Raw genomic sequence first — 16777 nt, 5'->3', positions numbered from 1 at the left:
TGCCTTGAAAAACAATGAAAACAATTACAAAGAAAATAAAGAAAAACACCATAACACATGCAAAGAAAAACTTTATGAATGAAAGAAAAAAATGGTTAATTATGAAATCAATGATATTGAGTGAAACAAAATATGCTGTTTTTATTATTTAAGTAATGATTAGTATTTATAGCAAATTTCTTTCTCTTTCTTTGCATTGTTTTACAGTTTTAGACTTGTTTTTGAGGCAGTAATTTCCCTTTAAAGAGGCACAAAATCATCTATGCAAAAGTTTTTGGTTTTGTTTGCTTTATTTATTTGATTAATGCACATTACAGTATTTGTTTGCTGGCTAGCAAAGCATGTAAAATAAATTTGGTTTAGCACGAGTTTAATTTCTATGTCCAAAGTATATAAATATATAGGTTTTGTGTATTGATTACTTAAATTTTCTTAAACTCTAAGAAATTTTATGCGTGAATATAGTTTTGCAGCTTAGTAGCAAAGTTGGAACTAAAACTGAGTCTAACGAAATGTAAATAATATATAGGTAGGGATAGCAATTGGAATGTCAGAAAAGAGCTGAGGGATGCGTTATCCAACAATTTCAACTATTTCCCCTCAATCTCCTTAAGGCTGGTGGTTTTGCTTTGCTTCATATCTTCGAAAGTAATGATTTCTACCTTTGTTATCTTCTTGGGATCCGGAGTGCCGGTCTCCAGAACCTCGACCTTTTGGTAAACGTTGGGCGAGTTGAGCCACCGACTGCGGTCGCCGCCCTTACGTAGATCTCCCTTCTTCCAGATCCTAATATGAAATGAATTTATTAGTGCGTTTCTAAGGTAAGCAAAGAAGTTAACAAAACAAGCGTACCCTTGACGGAAGAGCTCCTCCTCCTCAAGAAGATAGCCCAAAGATGAAACAGCTGGCGGTAGTTCCACATCGTTCTTGGGCTTGGGAGGATCCGATTTGATCAGCGGATGGCGGTAGATGTAGCCAGTGCGATAGCCAGCATTGTCCAGCATGCGCATTAAGGCCTCAAACTCGGCACCACCCACCCGCCACTTGGGCGGACTGCCCACCTTGGGCACGGCAGCTTCGGCTTCCTTCTCAGCAGCGGCAGCACCACCCTCGTCTGCCGTCACAGCGGCAAACTTCTTCTCCAGATCCTCGGGCGGTCGGCGCGACTGATCGTAGATGGCCTTTCGCGACTCCTCCGGAATCAGCACCAAGTTATCCAAACCGACGGGCAGCAGCTTGAGTTGGGTCTCGCACGCCTGCACAATGTGACAGGCGGCGAAGAAGGCCTCCTCGATGGTCTCGCCACAGCACAGGGCACCATGGTTGGCCAGCAGAATCACCTTGGAGTTGGGACCGAGGCTTCGGACCAATCGGTTGCGCTCCTCCTCGTCGAACAGGCCGGTGTAGGCGTGTGTGGTGATCTCGCCCAGCACACAGGCATCCTTCGTTAGCGGCAGCAGACCGGATTTCAGCGAGGAAATGGCCACAACCGGACTGCAGCCGATGTAGATGGCGCAGCGGATATCTGGACGGGCAGCATGTACCACCGAGTGAAGGACAAAGTCTGCAGGTAAACAATCAAAAAAAAGTTATACATTAGAAAACTCAAATAGTAGGCTTTCAAAGTAAAGAAACTATTTTAGATTTAATATTCTTTCAATGTTTCCATTCAAATGAGGTAATTATTTGAAACATTCCAACTTACGACTCTTGTTTCCGCCAAAGTTTGTGGTACCCTGCTCCACGATCTGGCCCTGCATGTCCACCTTGTTCAGCGCCGAGGCAGTGATCTCGTGGTAGAGCAGGCCGTACGGATTGACCAGGAAGTACTCCTGGTCGACCTTGAGTCGGGCAGTGATCTGTGCTCCCAGACCCTGGGTCCAGCCGTACAGATCGAGCAGACGGAATGTGGCGGCCAGCTTGCACCGGAGTATCTTCTCGCCCTTGGCATATCCCATCGACTCAACGCCGCGTATATCGTTGATGGGCACCATGCAGTTGCTGCTCTTGAAGACACTGCCCACCCGCGACACCGGCACGCCCACAATGTCCGACAGCTGCTGCAGGATGCCACTGGCGCCAGTTCCACCCTCGCGGGCCGAGTCTACGATCCGCTCCAGCTCCTCGCGGAACAGCTTCGAGCCCATTATGGCCTCGACCCGCTTGCGACGCTCCATTTCGCGCATATCCTTAAAAGTGAAAGAAAAAAGGAGTAAGGGGTGGTTTGTCCAAATGAGGCTTCCATGCCTAAACTTACCTGTTCAATATCCGCAGGACGTGCTTTGTTGTCATCCTCCTCGCGGGCAGTGGGATCTATGCCATTCTGTGGCGGTTGCTCAACATCAGTCATGATTTATTTCCCTTTTATTTCAGTAAAAATGCTGGAATTAAATGAAGGGTATGGTTTTTTTTATTTAGGCAAAGTGCTTCTTCAACTTAACGCTCAGCTGGAAAATTTTCGACTGACCTTAAAAACTGCAGGGCAGTTCGGAAAAGGGGGTGGCAAAAAAGAGAGCGAGAGAGCAAGAGAGAAAGAGTGCAGTGCAACCACCCAAGTAAGAGAGTCTCTCAGAGAGTGGAAAACTGACAGAATTCCCTGTGAATGTCAAAATTTAAAGTGTTTTTGGGGGGGGGAAAGCAGAGAAAGTGGAGGGGTGACAGAATGGCCTGCCGCATATTTCCACTTTAGTTAATGTCTAATTTTGGCCAAAATAAATTCTCAATTTTAGGGGGAAAAGTCTGGGGAAAATGCATACTCACATCCGTATTTTTTCAAATACCCACGTGCGTGAAGCGACAGCAAAAACGGAATCGGTGAAAACTATTTTAAGATCCATTTGGCTTTTTAGGAAACCTAAATTGATGCCTCGAAAACCAAAACGAATAGAAGGAGCTGGCTATCTCGATCCCAAACGAAGAAGAGAGCAACAAAATACAATAAATAAACAAAAAAAATGTGTTTTGCTCTCTAGATCTTAAGGCGTGGTGCGTTTGAATACCACGAATTTTAACCTTCAAATTCTCGTAAACAATTAGCATGCGAATAAACATTCAAGAAATAATGTCATCGACGAATCGCGCGGCTGAGATAACAAAATGGGAAACAATTTCTTGGCTCAGCCGAAATTGCAACCCGAAACAGCTTAAAACGACCCGACTTTATTCGATTCCAGCATGACACACTTAAAGAAACAATAAACCATAATTAATGTGCATTATGCTGACCCGATTTGGTACAACTACACCCACAAGCATTTCTATAGTTCTTCCCCCAATTAAAAGCACAAATTTCTACATAAATATGCCAATTTAGAGAGGAAATTGCAATAAGCAATGGAAAGGAAAGGGGAATCAAAATATGTGAGAGGTAAAGTGCACATGAAAAAATGTTTTTTTTTTTAATTTGGTTTCAAAAAATAAATTTTAAATTAAACAACGTTAAAAGTCAACTACTTTTAAAATTTTTTTAAAGTACTACTATGTTAATTTTTTAACAAAAGTATTTTTCTATGTAAGGTTTAGCCCCTTTCGTGGGCGGCGCCTTTTGTAGTCGGCTTATGAGCTCAGGGAAGAAACATGCCCACAAAATGAGGAAGGCACAAAGCGATTGCATTGCAAAAGTGCATTGCCAAAGGCTTTATTTGCTGCTGATTTAGCCGTTTGCTAATTATGACGTATTGCAACGCGTGCCGCATATTTTAGTTTACTCTTAACAACAATATCGTGATGTGAGGTAATTGAACTTTGCTGCCAACAGTACCTCACCTCCATGTGCGTGGGCGGTGGCTGTGGAAGTTTTAGTTTTGCTTTAAATAAAACCAAATAATGCTGAATAAACGGTTTTTAAATGACTACAAAAAAGATGCAGACGAGCTAGGGAGTTGTGTACTCGTGGGCGTTGAATAAACTTAACGAGCTAAAGAGTTTTTCAGCGTGGGTTGAATCAGACTCCTCCAAAAGAAGTTAAAAGTTACGTAGGTGGCAGAAGGTTGATTGAAGTAAAGAAAAAGAAGAGTTCTTATGGAAAAAAATGTAGTTTCTCACGTATTCCAATCATCCTATGTGAATCCTTTTATATTGTTTAAAATACCTTAAATAAAGTATTTGTCTCCCAACCCAATAAATAAGAGTTTTTCGCTCCGTGAGACATTACGAAAATGTAGCGAGACTTAATTTTATAACAAAGTATTCAAACCGTCGCTTTGCGCAAACACCCAAATAAAATAGCAACTGGTTACCGAATATAGTCAAGAGTGTCAATGGTCTAAAGACAACAATAAACTCTATTTAAGCATGATTAGCAATTGGTTTATTGAACTTTGGCAATGTTAGGACGACTTGTCCATATCACTCTCTTGGCTCTTTCTCTCTGACCTTTTTATGCGGAAGACAACAATTAAATTTAGGAGCAGCTAACGACACAGCGACGCCATCATCGTCGCCACCGTCGCTTCAGCGTCAGACAATTGTTGTTGACATTATGCAATTACATCACACTTGTTTGGCGCGGGACACACCCATGTCTTTCAATGGTTAAAGTGTGCCGGTTCCAAAGCCGGCAAACCGAGAATTTATACATACATATATGAACATTTAGAATGCTGAGAATGTTATGAAGGCAAGGCCGATAACAGTTGTCTGATTGCAAAATATCAAACTTAACAGCATGATAATTAGGCAAGTTCTGGCCAAGATAACACAAGTTTACAAATTATCATTATAAAATACCAAGTATTTTTTTATATATATATATATTTAGATATATTTATTTATATATATTTATTTATTTATATATATTTATTTATTTATATATATTTATTTATTTATATATATTTATTTATTTATATATATTTATTTATTTATATATATTTATTTATATTATATTTAATTTAAAGTAAATTGTAGTGAACATAAATTCTTGATCAGCATCAAAACCCAAAGAAACTTTAAGAAAGATTAAATCTAAATTTAAAATTTTACTCAAAGTTTCTTTACTTTAATTAAACACAAAGGTCAATTGTTTATAATTTATAATGTGTAAATTCTAAACCAAAGAATATTTGGTACCCCAATTAGCAGCTCAGCCAATTGACCCAGAGAACCGAACACCCTCTATGTATGATGGTTTTCACACATATGCTGGCGTTAATTAAATTTCCCAAGTATTCAATTATCGCGCAACGGAAGAGATCTTACGTAATCTTCCACTCCATCGAGTCCAGAGCAGACAGCTGTCCCACCGCCTCAAGTGCGAGATGTAAGAGCGGCAGGCAATAAGGTCGCTCGCAAATGAATCCATTCAGTTTTAATAATGCACCAAGTCACTCAGTCACTCATTGGGGCATATAGACAGATCCAATGATGATGATGATCATGTGGAAAGATTTTTCAAGCCTCAAAAAAACATATTGCGACGACGGCAATAAAAGTGAGAATAGTAACAAAAACGACTGCAATAAACCAGCGACAAGTGTAACTAATAACAATTTGTGGCCTGACACTGTAAGATGCAAACGTAAAGTACGAGAGGTTTATTTCGCCTGCCATTACGTTTTGCATATTTAAAAAAAAAAAATCTAAATAAGGTCATGAAAAGTACATAATTTTTATAAACTCAAACAAATTATATACCTGTTGCGAGGTTGAGCTAATAATTTTTCACAAGCTTGGTGTGAAATAGTTTTAAATAAATCATAAACCACCGAGGTAATATCTATAATACTGTTAGTATAAAATTGACGTTGTGGATCACTGGGACGACGCGCACACCGTGAAAATATATACGTTTTAATCTGCGAAAAGTCGTCAAAGAGAACTGGCAATGATTGCTAGTCCCGCAGTAGAACGTTCCGCACCAGACCATCCCCAGTATTACTAACAACACGCACCAGATCAGGAATGAGTAAGAGAGCGCTGCGCTGCTGCTGCCCCGATGCCAGCTGCTATGTTTCACTTTGGACGCGCTCGCTCCACAAGCAGTCGTGGCCGAGTGGTTAAGGCGTCTGACTCGAAATCAGATTCCCTCTGGGAGCGTAGGTTCGAATCCTACCGGCTGCGATAGAAATTTATTTTTTATTTTTCATTTTTGACAACACACAAATTAAGTAATAAGTAACTTAGTTCTTTTTCTTTTTTTGGCTAACAAAAGAAAATGTACGGATTTATATATATAAAACAAAAATAAGTTATTCTGCATGTAATTCCGTATGAAGCCAGAAGTTTTTACTGTCAGTAAATTTTCTATGCAGCTTGTCAAAATATGTATGTTTATGGATTTAAATTTAAGTTTTCTTTCTCGTGGTTTGAATTAATTAATACAATATATTAATTCATAATTTATTCATATGTCATATTAATCTTTTCATATGTCTTACAAAAACTGTTCGGTATTTGGCTGCCTGGCTTTCAGCTGTTTCCGTGGTGTAGCGGTTATCACATCTGCCTAACACGCAGAAGGCCCCCGGTTCGATCCCGGGCGGAAACATGTTGTACTTTTTTATTCTTATTTTTTGTTTACCAAGAATGACAAAACTCACGGAAATGACAAAATATAGAAATAAACTAAGAAAGTTCGATTTTTGGAGTCTTGCATAGCTATATACGCTCAATTTAAGAACAATGAAAACTGATAAATGCTATGTAAATTATTCTTCTGTATAAATGCTGATAAAAATTAATATTTAATATAGTAAACTTTAAATTGGTATGTTTCACTTTTCCCATTCATTCCACATCGCTTCGATGCCCTCACCATGAAAAGTAGTATTGCTCTTTTGGCTGGCACGACTTCAACTGTTTCCGTGGTGTAGCGGTTATCACATCTGCCTAACACGCAGAAGGCCCCCGGTTCGATCCCGGGCGGAAACATGTTGATTTTTTTTTCTTTTTTAAACGATCTTAATTATTGACTTTTTTTCTCCCTTTTTTGCTCTTTAGCTTTTAAATGTAATTATAACCGTCTAAACATAGAAAAGCTAATGACGGGGTGTATGTAGCTGTAGTATTTGTGAGCAGTCATCGCCGAAATGTCTTTATCTTCTCACTCTTAGACTTCGGGCCGTGTGTAGAATTTCTTAATACGGCGGTAGCATGTCTAGCCGTTGGGTTTTCTGTCTGCCCCTGACTCTTCATCTGCACTTGGCTAATTTTGTTTGTTTTGCTAACAAGCTGCCAGTTTGTCTGGTTCGTACGCTTTCGTTCTTCTTTACACTTCTCTTCTCACTTAAATTTATTATATTTTATTTTACTTTACTTCTCTGGGTCCAGACCCCCACTACTATCCGGCTACCGAAAGTCGCGTGTGAGTCGCGTGGCTTGAATTACAAAATCCGCACATAAATCTCATCAAAGTTGGCGCCAACGCCCATTGTGTATGAAAAAAGACTTGAGAAAAGTGCATAAATAAAACAATTGCTGCTGCTTGGGGAAAACAAAAGTTATATGACAACAACAAGTGGTCAAGTTGAACGAAAGGAAAATGTTTTGTTTGCTTTGCTTTCGACTTTCTGCTTTTTCTGCCCTTGATGTAAGCTAAAAGCCTTTTGTAGAGTCCAACAAAAAATGTATTCCTCCTCTTGCTGCTTCGGTGTCTTTGACTCACTTGGCCAGAGGCCAGAAAAAAGCTTGCCCAATTTTCGTATTTTTAATTCACATAAATTTAGTTTGTAAAATTGCCAAATAAACTTGAAATCTCACAGTTGTTGAGTTTGGTTGACGTCCATGGTGAAAAATAAATGAATTAACGCTTAGTGAATGGTGAAATATGAAAGGCAATAAAATCGGAATACATTTTTAATCATGTGCATAGAAACCATGAACTCTTATTTTATTTAATGACATTAAGATTAGTGAAATAAATGAAATAATTATTTTTTTCTAAAAAAAAAAAAAAAGTCTTTAGGTTTGCTATTTTCTTCAACCTATTCATTACTTGAGAACTCGATTGGGGGCTGAAATAATCTTATTTGTGAAGTATGACATCACCCAGGACATTGTCGCACCCAAAACCTCCCCTCCTCAACCCCACACAACACACTTAAAATCGAGCAAATAAAACTTCATCCCTCGGAATATGACGTCACTTCCTGTCAAAACGAAACTCAAACAAAAACAGCCGAACAAGCCAAGCCACCCAAGTCCGCCCACTCCAAGGATATTTTTACGAGTCGCGCGGAAAAATTCCCCGGCCGGCAAGCTGAATTGGTGGCGCCACTATTCTGGCATTCTGTGGCGCCATAGACTTTCGAAATTGCATGGCAACACGACGGTCATGAAAATACCGGCCACAAAACCCAAAAAACAAAGCAGAACAAAAAAGGAATCAACACTGTAAGGACAATAAGGAAACCCCAATAAAAACTCGGGCGTGCCACGGGACAGGTATTTTCCGTAAGGAATCGCTCCTCATTTCACTTGTCCTGGGGTTTGAGGTGGTGCGTTGTTGGTTGAACTCTGGTGACCCCCAACACGCGACCGGCATCGTGTGGCGGTGGAAAACTCAGGGTCTGCTGCGTGTTTACGGTTAATTTCAATTTCCAGAATAATCGATGGAAAACCCAACGACACACACATGTCCTTAGCGACAGTAACTTAATCTTGATACGAACACATATTTGAAGCACTAAATGGGCTTTTAATTGCACTGCAGGTACAGTCTGCATCCGGTTTGCTTGGCAATTGTTGAAGGGATATTAAAGGGTTGAAGGCTGTCGACAGGGCAGCAATTTAAAAATATGAAGAGTATTTAGAATATTAAGGGCCCTAACTAACATATTTTGTCTCTTAAGAAAAATTTTGAAACAATTTTAAACAAATTTCTAAAAGTACAGAAAGAGTCTGAGTGTAAATGCAAAAACGACATAAAATTACAATAACAAAAAGTTAGAATTATTAAACAAGTACACATTTTGCTTTTCAAAACTTATAGTTAGAAAGGGGGAATTCCTATTAAACACCCTCCGGCACAAAAGCTCATTAAAATTAACCGTGCAATATTTTCAACTTCTTTTAGTATGTTTTCTTGTTTATTGGCTTCGCCAAAAGCCAGTAAATGAAACGAATAGAAAACGGTTAAACCCGATTGCCAAGAAAAAAAAGCACAATAATGAAAACCGAAGTTGGTCTTCAGTCAGTCTGGTTCAATGACCCATTTATAAATGTGCTAGATGAACGCAAAGCAATCCAATTTTCTCCGCTGTCTCTCTGTTTATTGCTCCCCTTATTGCCGGCACTGACTGGCAGTGTACCATGCCCGAAGGGTAAATCAAAATTTTTGCATTACATAGAGAGATGTAGCATTGCGCACATACACAGATGGACGTAAATGAAACAGTCGGTATATAAAAAAAAGCCAAACAGACTCAACGCTTAAGTGGCTTTTAATTCAATTTCAAGCGAAGCAGAAAGAGAGCATAAAGAATGTATGATGTACGAAACATTCCAGTAAAACAAAGGTCATCCTTAATTGAATTAGAGGTGAAGTTATGCGTGGCACGTAAAGATATCTGAGTGAAAAAAGCAAACATTTGTGATTACATGTAACCTTCATGTGTATCAGCTGAAAATCAGATATACTTTTTCATTCAGCTTATCGCAAAAAGACAACAAGCCTCGCCCTATGACATCATCATTAGTTGTTGATTATAAAATTATGAATTCTACATCCATGCAAAGAGCGATGGCAGAAATTTTCGCTTGAGTGCCGCAAATACAATTCATTTATTTCCCTTTGACGGTCACGGCCTCGATTAGTTCTCAATTAGTTTGGCAAACAAAACAGAAACTATAAGAAAAAACCCGGAATATAATTATATACCGCTCAAGTATGGCGTAAGCAAAAAGTTCAAAGTTGAGAGAGGTGTGGTTTCCTTTACTCCCCATAAATTTTTTTCGAACCTCTCCTCGGCAAACAAGAGTTGATAAACACGAAAGAGAGACCTCCATCACAATCATTGCAAAAACTTTAAGCAAATATTTGCAGGCAGATAAAACATAAAATATGTGTAGCTCGAGTTTGTTTGCTCCGTTTTGTTATTGTTTGCTTGCTTAGCACCTGACTTATGGTCGTGTGTAAATCCAAAACTCACCTTAAAATTGAATTTGATGCGTGAGTATAATACTTTTGTATTGATGTGCCTGCAAAGAAAAATTAAAAAATTTTCGAAATAAGTAAAAGAGTTAAACGGAGGAAAATATTTCTTAATTAATTACATTTTTCATTATTCTATAAAATATTAAAAATAATTCAGGAAAATAAAATATGTATTGGATCTTCTTAAAACACAAAACTTCTGATAAATTTCATTTGCGCAAATTTTGTGAACACTTTTTACAATGTGGAACTCTTCAATGACTTAATTTACGAAGTACAGCTCTAAAAGGATTTATTTTACTAAACAAATATTTTAACAAAATTCACAAGAGAGCAGTTTCCCTTTTCTCGGCAATCAGATTTTCTTGTCTTTCAACACAAACAGAGAATTATTGAGATGCTGTGTCTGTTGCTCTGCGGTCAGCGCCTCAGTTCGATGATGTCATGTGCATATTTTTAGTTAGCGCGCGTTAAAATATTTTCGTACTACTCGGTATTTTATATTGCGCTTTGCCCAGACACACACACGCACACACAATAGTACACAGATCGTAGACGCTCCCACCAAACAGAATAATAATTAAATTACTGAGGAGGAGGTAAGCTAATTGAAATTATTCCGAAAAGGAAAAACACCGCCTTGAAAAAGTTAGAGACCAACAAATTTTTGCAAACAAATTACCGCAAAATGAGCTGACAACCATATGTATGTAAAGATTACCCGAAAATATTTTAATTTAATTACACCTTTCTCCGATGCGCTCAGGTGATCTTGCACATTTCACTTGCCATGCACAATTGCAGACTGAAATTGGCCAATAAACGCGCTCTAAATGTTTCTGCGTGAAAGCCCAGACACGAAACATTGGTAATGCAATGATGCCGCTTCTGGTTTTGATTTACAAACTCGGAGGATATAAACAATTATGTAAGCCGCCTCTTTCGTGTGCCACACAATCGCTTTTTCGCCCTCCCCCTTTTTCTGTTTTTTTTTTTGTAATCTTTTTTTTTTGCATTATGAATTTATTTATGCAGCAACACGTTTGCCTTATTGTTGCTCCAGCTCAGCTCTATTGTTATATGACGATGATAATGATGATGGTCTTTTTATAGAGCTTTATTGTTGCCCTCGTGGTTTGGCAATGCTTCAATGCAGAAGTTGTTTGAAAACCAGATTTTTTATTGACATTTGTGCCCAGTAAAGTGGGTTAGCCAGCCATTAGAAGAGGAAAGATCACCGGGCAAGAGAATTTCCTATTGGAAGTGGCCGGAAGAGCAATTGCAATGCTATTTATTGTATTAGGCTCAGGTTGTCACGTTTGCAAGCCGCAAAGCTAAATTACATTTAATTCCATAGTATTTACATTAATTACAACAAATTGTAGCAATTTGAAGCGATGAAAAAAAAAAGAATGAAACAAAAACTCGTTCCCATTTCCCACGCCCGCACAACGGGAGAGAACCAAATTAGCCTAAATTCCAGTTTAAAATTTAGTTCAGTCAGAACAGACCGCTATAATAACAGGCTTTCAATCACTTTCAGATGAAAGAGAGGAATATATCTAAAGAGAAAGAGATAAGTAAAACAAAGCCAACGAGAATATACAATTCAATTGAAGTTCAAGCGCAGCAGAATAAATACAAGCAAGAAATGTTAAAGAAGGCAAGAAATGCAGACACACATCTACATCATCATCATCGCCGCTGCCTGCTGCCTTCCCATCTTTATAGAAAATTTCTACATTTTTTTCTCCTTCGCTCCCCAACATTTTTGGTATAATTAGCCACATTGTTTTCCTTTCCTTCTGCGGGTTCCGAGCTTTAAAAGCGGCAACAACAACAGAAAACAGTGACAACCACATTCACGGTAACTGCACTTCACAAATTATGTTCTTGTAATCTGGCTATCCAAATATTTTTTCAAAAAACAACTGTGATGTTTTCAAAAGGTTTACATAAACCCAGAAAATGTATTAACTATTACCTTTTGCATATAATATTTGATTTAATTTGGAAAAAATTTGGCGCAAATTTTAATGCAAAACAAGTGTTAAAAAAAAAACAGTAAAAAAATGAAAATCCATATAAAGGGTGTTAAAAGCTCCGACTTGCAGTCAACTCTTTTTTCTTATTTTCTTCCAAGATTTATGTTGTGTTGCAGCAGCATTTTGTTGTTGGCTGATGCGGTTGTGCTTCTTCTGCAACTGTACATTTGTTATTGCTTGTCCATCCCTGTCTCTATCTATCTCTTTTGCCTGGTTTATTGTTGTTCTTGCTGTTTTATTGATGAGCTGCAGTTGTTTAGCCAGCAGCAACATCTCTCTTTTTTTAATCTCGCTTATGTGTCTCTGTTTTGAAGCTTGGCACGTACGCCTCTTTTATTTATTTATGTGTGGGTCTCTGGCTGTCTCTCTCCCTTGCTTTACCCGTCTCACTCTGTTGCATCTTCACGTCGATTTGCTTTGGGGCAGAAACAGAGTACATTTTTTTGTATTTGCTTTTTAGGGAGCCATAAATTTAAAACGGTTGCCCTGGGACAAATTTGTTGTTGGTCTTAGCCAGGGTTGCCAGGTTCGTATCGTAAGGAAACCCCTAGCTCTATTAATCAAAATTATACAGTTAATCCTCCTTAACATTTTTGAATTAATTAATCACCAGTGATGTGATAGTGATAGCATTACGCTTGAGTTAACAATTTTCAATTCCCAATCAAAAGTCATTAGGGCTCGTTGGCCCCTCAAATGCATTTGCATTGATGGACACGCCTCAATAAAGGTTAGAAAGTTGGAAATTTCGTCTACTTGAAGCGCATTTCTTATCTCTTTTTTTTTTGAATAGTTTTAGGGTCCGACGGATTTGAATTTCCGTCTCATTTCCATACAAACATTTGTTTTTAGTAAGGCACCTCAACAATTGTTTGTTTACAGTTTTAACTATGCACTTCCTCCCGTCAGAATGAGACAACACAGACAAAAAAAGTAGTTCAAACGCATTTAAAATATAAAAACGTGATCTGAATCTACCTATGCTACTTATGCCATACTAGTTTTAATACTTTGTTAGCTTAATAAATATTGTTTAGATATTTAAAAAATAAATTTACAGGTGGGATTTTTGGCTTGGGTATTTTAACATAACAAATAAAAGTTGTAGAGCTTATAATACGTAAAATAATCAAAGGAATCGAGTCCAATTTTATTTTTGTGCATACAGTGAGACATCCGCTGCCACTCACACACACTGATTTGTCACTTGTATAATTCATAGCGGAAATAACGGTTTTTGTCATTTTTTTTTGCTCTTTTACACTCACTTTCTGGTCTTTTCAATATGTGTAATGCAAGTTCAATTTAATTTCAGCTTATATAGATACAAATAATGCCTTAACGATTTTCGTAAATTCTCGCCATGCAAATTGTGGTGAGCAAAAAAAAAACCAATTGAAACCCTCAACGAACGAGTCACGTCTAATTTGCGATTTGAAAACGTACAACAGACCAAGAGGAACAAATGAAAAATACACGGGCAAGTGGAAGTGATAAGGGGTGATAAAGGGGGAGGCAGCATAAAGCATTGAATTATAAAGTGTGTGTTCGTGTGTGTGTATGAGCGAATTCGAATTAGCAACAAAAGCCAGCAAACAAAAAGAGCAATTTTCATTTTTTTTTTTTATAAGTATTGTGTGCGAAATGACGTCATGTAGTATCCCACAAAAGGTAGCTGAAGCAATGGAATGCTAAATTTTGATATCATGAGCAGGAAATAGTAAAAATTAAATGTAGGTTAGAAAGCTACTAGCAATGTAAACATTCAATCCTTAAAATTTATAGATGAGTGTACCCTCTTTACAGGTACTTTTATCGGAACAGCAATCTAACCAGAAAACGTAACAAGAGCGAAGGTTTCTGATAAGATTGCCCCAGAGCAGAAATACAGTCCAACTTGTGTTTCTTGCACTATTTGTATATTTTGTTCTTCCCATTAGTATTATATTCACAAGTAAATTTTTTTTAGATTATTTTTTTAGTGTTTTTAGTTTTAAGTGTTTGATTATTTTAAGGCTAGAATTGTGTGGAAGTGGAACAAATTAGTATTAAACCAGTATCATTGTCCGATACTTGCAAAAATAATAAAACCAACAGCAAGAATTCTTATTGCGAACTATAAAATCAGGTCTGCAGGCATTGGGTTGCACTGACAAATGGCATAAACAAGTTTTCAATATTTACAAATCTGTTTATCACTTGTTGCTTCTTTTCGCTATTTACTTTGCTGAAAGACGAGAGACCGAGGAGGAAAAGTGGGTCACGAAACTTGCCAACAGATGCGCGCCAGCAGGCGATTTGTTTTAGCGACAAGGCGGCAGCCAAGTGCATTAGACACACTCCCAAGATTGGCGAGTGGCAACAAATTGTCGTAAAAAAAACTAAAACTTAAAATATTTTTAAATCGGCGGCGAAAATCGAAAAGGCGTGTGACGTGCAGATGTATTTCTATTTTTTTATAATCTGACAAGCGCATAGAAAGTCGGAGGGAGAAAGAAGCGTGAATCATAAGGAAAGGAAAAGCACACGAACATACAATCACACCCACCCGAAAAGAGAGAGAAGAAAAGTGGCTAGAACATTAAGCTCAAGCATGGGTGGAATGGGAGTTGCAACTGAAAATAGTATCCCCAAAACACATACACCTAAATTAAAAAAAACGCGTTTAATTTTTTATAATGTGTAAACTTAAAAATAAAAGTTCCCAAAATTCTACACAAGATCCGGACCTGTGCTTAAAGCAGCAAAATAGACACACTCTCACTCACACCGAGTTGCGTGTGCTTGACCAAACCCAAAAAACAAAAACAACATCTATTAGAAAAGCACAAAAGATGGCGTCACCGGGCAATTGCGGCTCATCATTATAACAATAAAAGCGAATGCAGGGCACTAGTGGATCATCAATACTAAGCGGGATTATTTAACATTTACATGTGAAATATGGGGACACTCACCGTTATTTTTCGTATTCTTCGTAAATCGTCGATCCTCCAGTGAGCACAAACACAGGCACAGGTAACAAATACAACGGTCACAGTCACTGTAAGTTAGAGGAGGAACGCACGCGTTTTTTTGTATGTACTCTCGCTCTCGCACCTCGGTTTTCGGCTGCTATTTTGAACAAACACTCATAGGCCACAGAGAGAGACTAACGAAAAGGGGGAGGGAAAGGGGAAAAAGATTAAAAATTGTACTTTTAATCGCCTTGAATAAAATTTGATTATTATAATTTTTGTAGTTTTTTGGGTTTCTTTCACTACACCAAATAACTGTAAATACTATTTTAAAGATGGCCGCTGCTAACGGCACTTTGCACTGTTAACTCTTTTTAAAGAATGCACCGCGCACCGCTGCAAATAAATAAATAATTGAATTGCCTACGAGAACTTAATCCAAAAACGTACGGACACGTCCGACGACCAGAGCACGAATGAAGCGCAAAAGAGAACGGCGCAAGAGAATCGAACTGGAAGGCGGGTGAACAGTGTTGGGCAACGCAAAGAGGAGACGTTAAAAACCATTTCGACTTGAGCAAATCCCAGACATACTGGCTTCCAAATCGGGTTTAATTTAAATTTGGTAAACAATCAAAAGTATCCGTTTGCGGTACCAATTTGTCAAATTGCGCAAAAAATTCAGGAGTTTTGAAAAAGAGAGAGCGAGAGAGAGAGGTACATCATCCTGCAACGCCCAAATATACGCGCTTAAGTGTGAGTGTGTGTGCGAAAGAGAGAGTGTGTGGGGAGGAACGAATTGTTGGAGCAAAGAGTCGGGGAAAAGATAGCGGTGCAAGTCCTTTTCGCCACTTTCTGACTACAAGAGACGCCTCTTTCGGCTGTCTCGCCGCACTTTTAGGTATTCTTCGCACAAAAACTATGTCAATTAAGCCGCACACGTCGATTATGTCATATTATTTATACAAATATACGTTCACACACAAGCGCCGCGTCATATACACACATTCGTGTCTGCGCGTGTGTGTATCAACGGCGTCCCATCACCGGCAATGCCGTGAAAAAATCGATGGGCACTCGGCGGCTTCGTTTGCGGGTTTATTCAGATTTCCTTCATTCAATACTATCACTATTTAAAAACACTAACTAATTGGTTAACAAAACCACTGCTTACAATTTGTAAATGCTGAATTCACGAAATTTCGCCCGCGTGATGTGTTTCGTTTTCGATATTCGCTTCGAGTATGACCGTGCCGTGAACCCGGAAATATACTTGAACAAATATCATTAAAAATACCATCAGCTCAGGCGCAATCCGTTGAGATATATCCAAGACTTAAACCGTATTGCTGGTCCTATTAATGAGATTAAGGCCTCGTTACACATTTGCTGAAATAGTTGACACTTAAAAAAATGATGAAGGCTTAACTACAGTGCCTTCCCTAAAAATATTTTTGAATAATCCTTGTCTTAAAAAAAAGGTCTCTCACAAAATATATCAAAATGTTTTTATTCCATTTTACTAGCTTTTACTAGTCCCAAATTTGAGTGCTTATTTTAAACCACAGTTTAAACAGTCTAAAAAAATGAAATAAAAAAACTTATATCTTAAACTTAAATGAATTTAAGTGACGGATATTTTTTATATAATTGAAAATAAGATTTATTTAATTGATGAGTTTTTT

General features: G+C 38.1%; 1 protein-coding gene and 3 non-coding genes across 13 annotated transcripts in view; 3 read left to right on the top strand and 1 right to left on the bottom strand.

The window, feature by feature from the left end:
• Window positions 1-16357, bottom strand: part of LOC108147041 (protein hu-li tai shao) — a 28668-nt gene extending 12311 nt beyond the window's left edge. For 5 of the 10 annotated variants that reach the window (XM_041707613.1, XM_041707614.1, XM_041707615.1 and 2 more), the window contains exons 1-7: window positions 15520-15602; window positions 15093-15286; window positions 10086-10134; window positions 2258-2381; window positions 1706-2189; window positions 853-1564; window positions 663-786 (exon numbers count right to left, since the gene is read on the bottom strand). In XM_041707613.1, coding sequence (XP_041563547.1) covers window positions 663-786; window positions 853-1564; window positions 1706-2189; window positions 2258-2350 — 1413 coding nt within the window. In that variant the 5' untranslated portion in view covers window positions 2351-2381; window positions 10086-10134; window positions 15093-15286; window positions 15520-15602. Of the gene's footprint in view, window positions 1-662; window positions 787-852; window positions 1565-1705; window positions 2190-2257; window positions 2382-10085; window positions 10135-15092; window positions 15287-15519; window positions 15639-16266 lie in introns of those variants that run through there. The other 5 variants (XM_017273303.1, XM_017273306.1, XM_017273305.2 and 2 more) reach the window with 5 other exon arrangements.
• Window positions 5976-6057, top strand: Trnas-cga. The gene has a single exon. It is a non-coding gene; the product is annotated as a tRNA-Ser (tRNA).
• On the top strand, window positions 6412-6484 carry Trnav-aac. Its single transcript has one exon. It is a non-coding gene; the product is annotated as a tRNA-Val (tRNA).
• Trnav-aac lies at window positions 6795-6867 on the top strand. Its single transcript has one exon. It is a non-coding gene; the product is annotated as a tRNA-Val (tRNA).
• Window positions 16358-16777: the final 420 nt, after the last annotated feature.

This window comes from Drosophila elegans, unplaced genomic scaffold, assembly GCF_018152505.1.
Source record: "Drosophila elegans isolate 14027-0461.03 unplaced genomic scaffold, ASM1815250v1 contig_183, whole genome shotgun sequence".
Classification (NCBI taxonomy): Eukaryota; Metazoa; Arthropoda; class Insecta; order Diptera; family Drosophilidae; genus Drosophila; species Drosophila elegans.
This window is presented reverse-complemented; position numbering and strand designations above follow the sequence as displayed.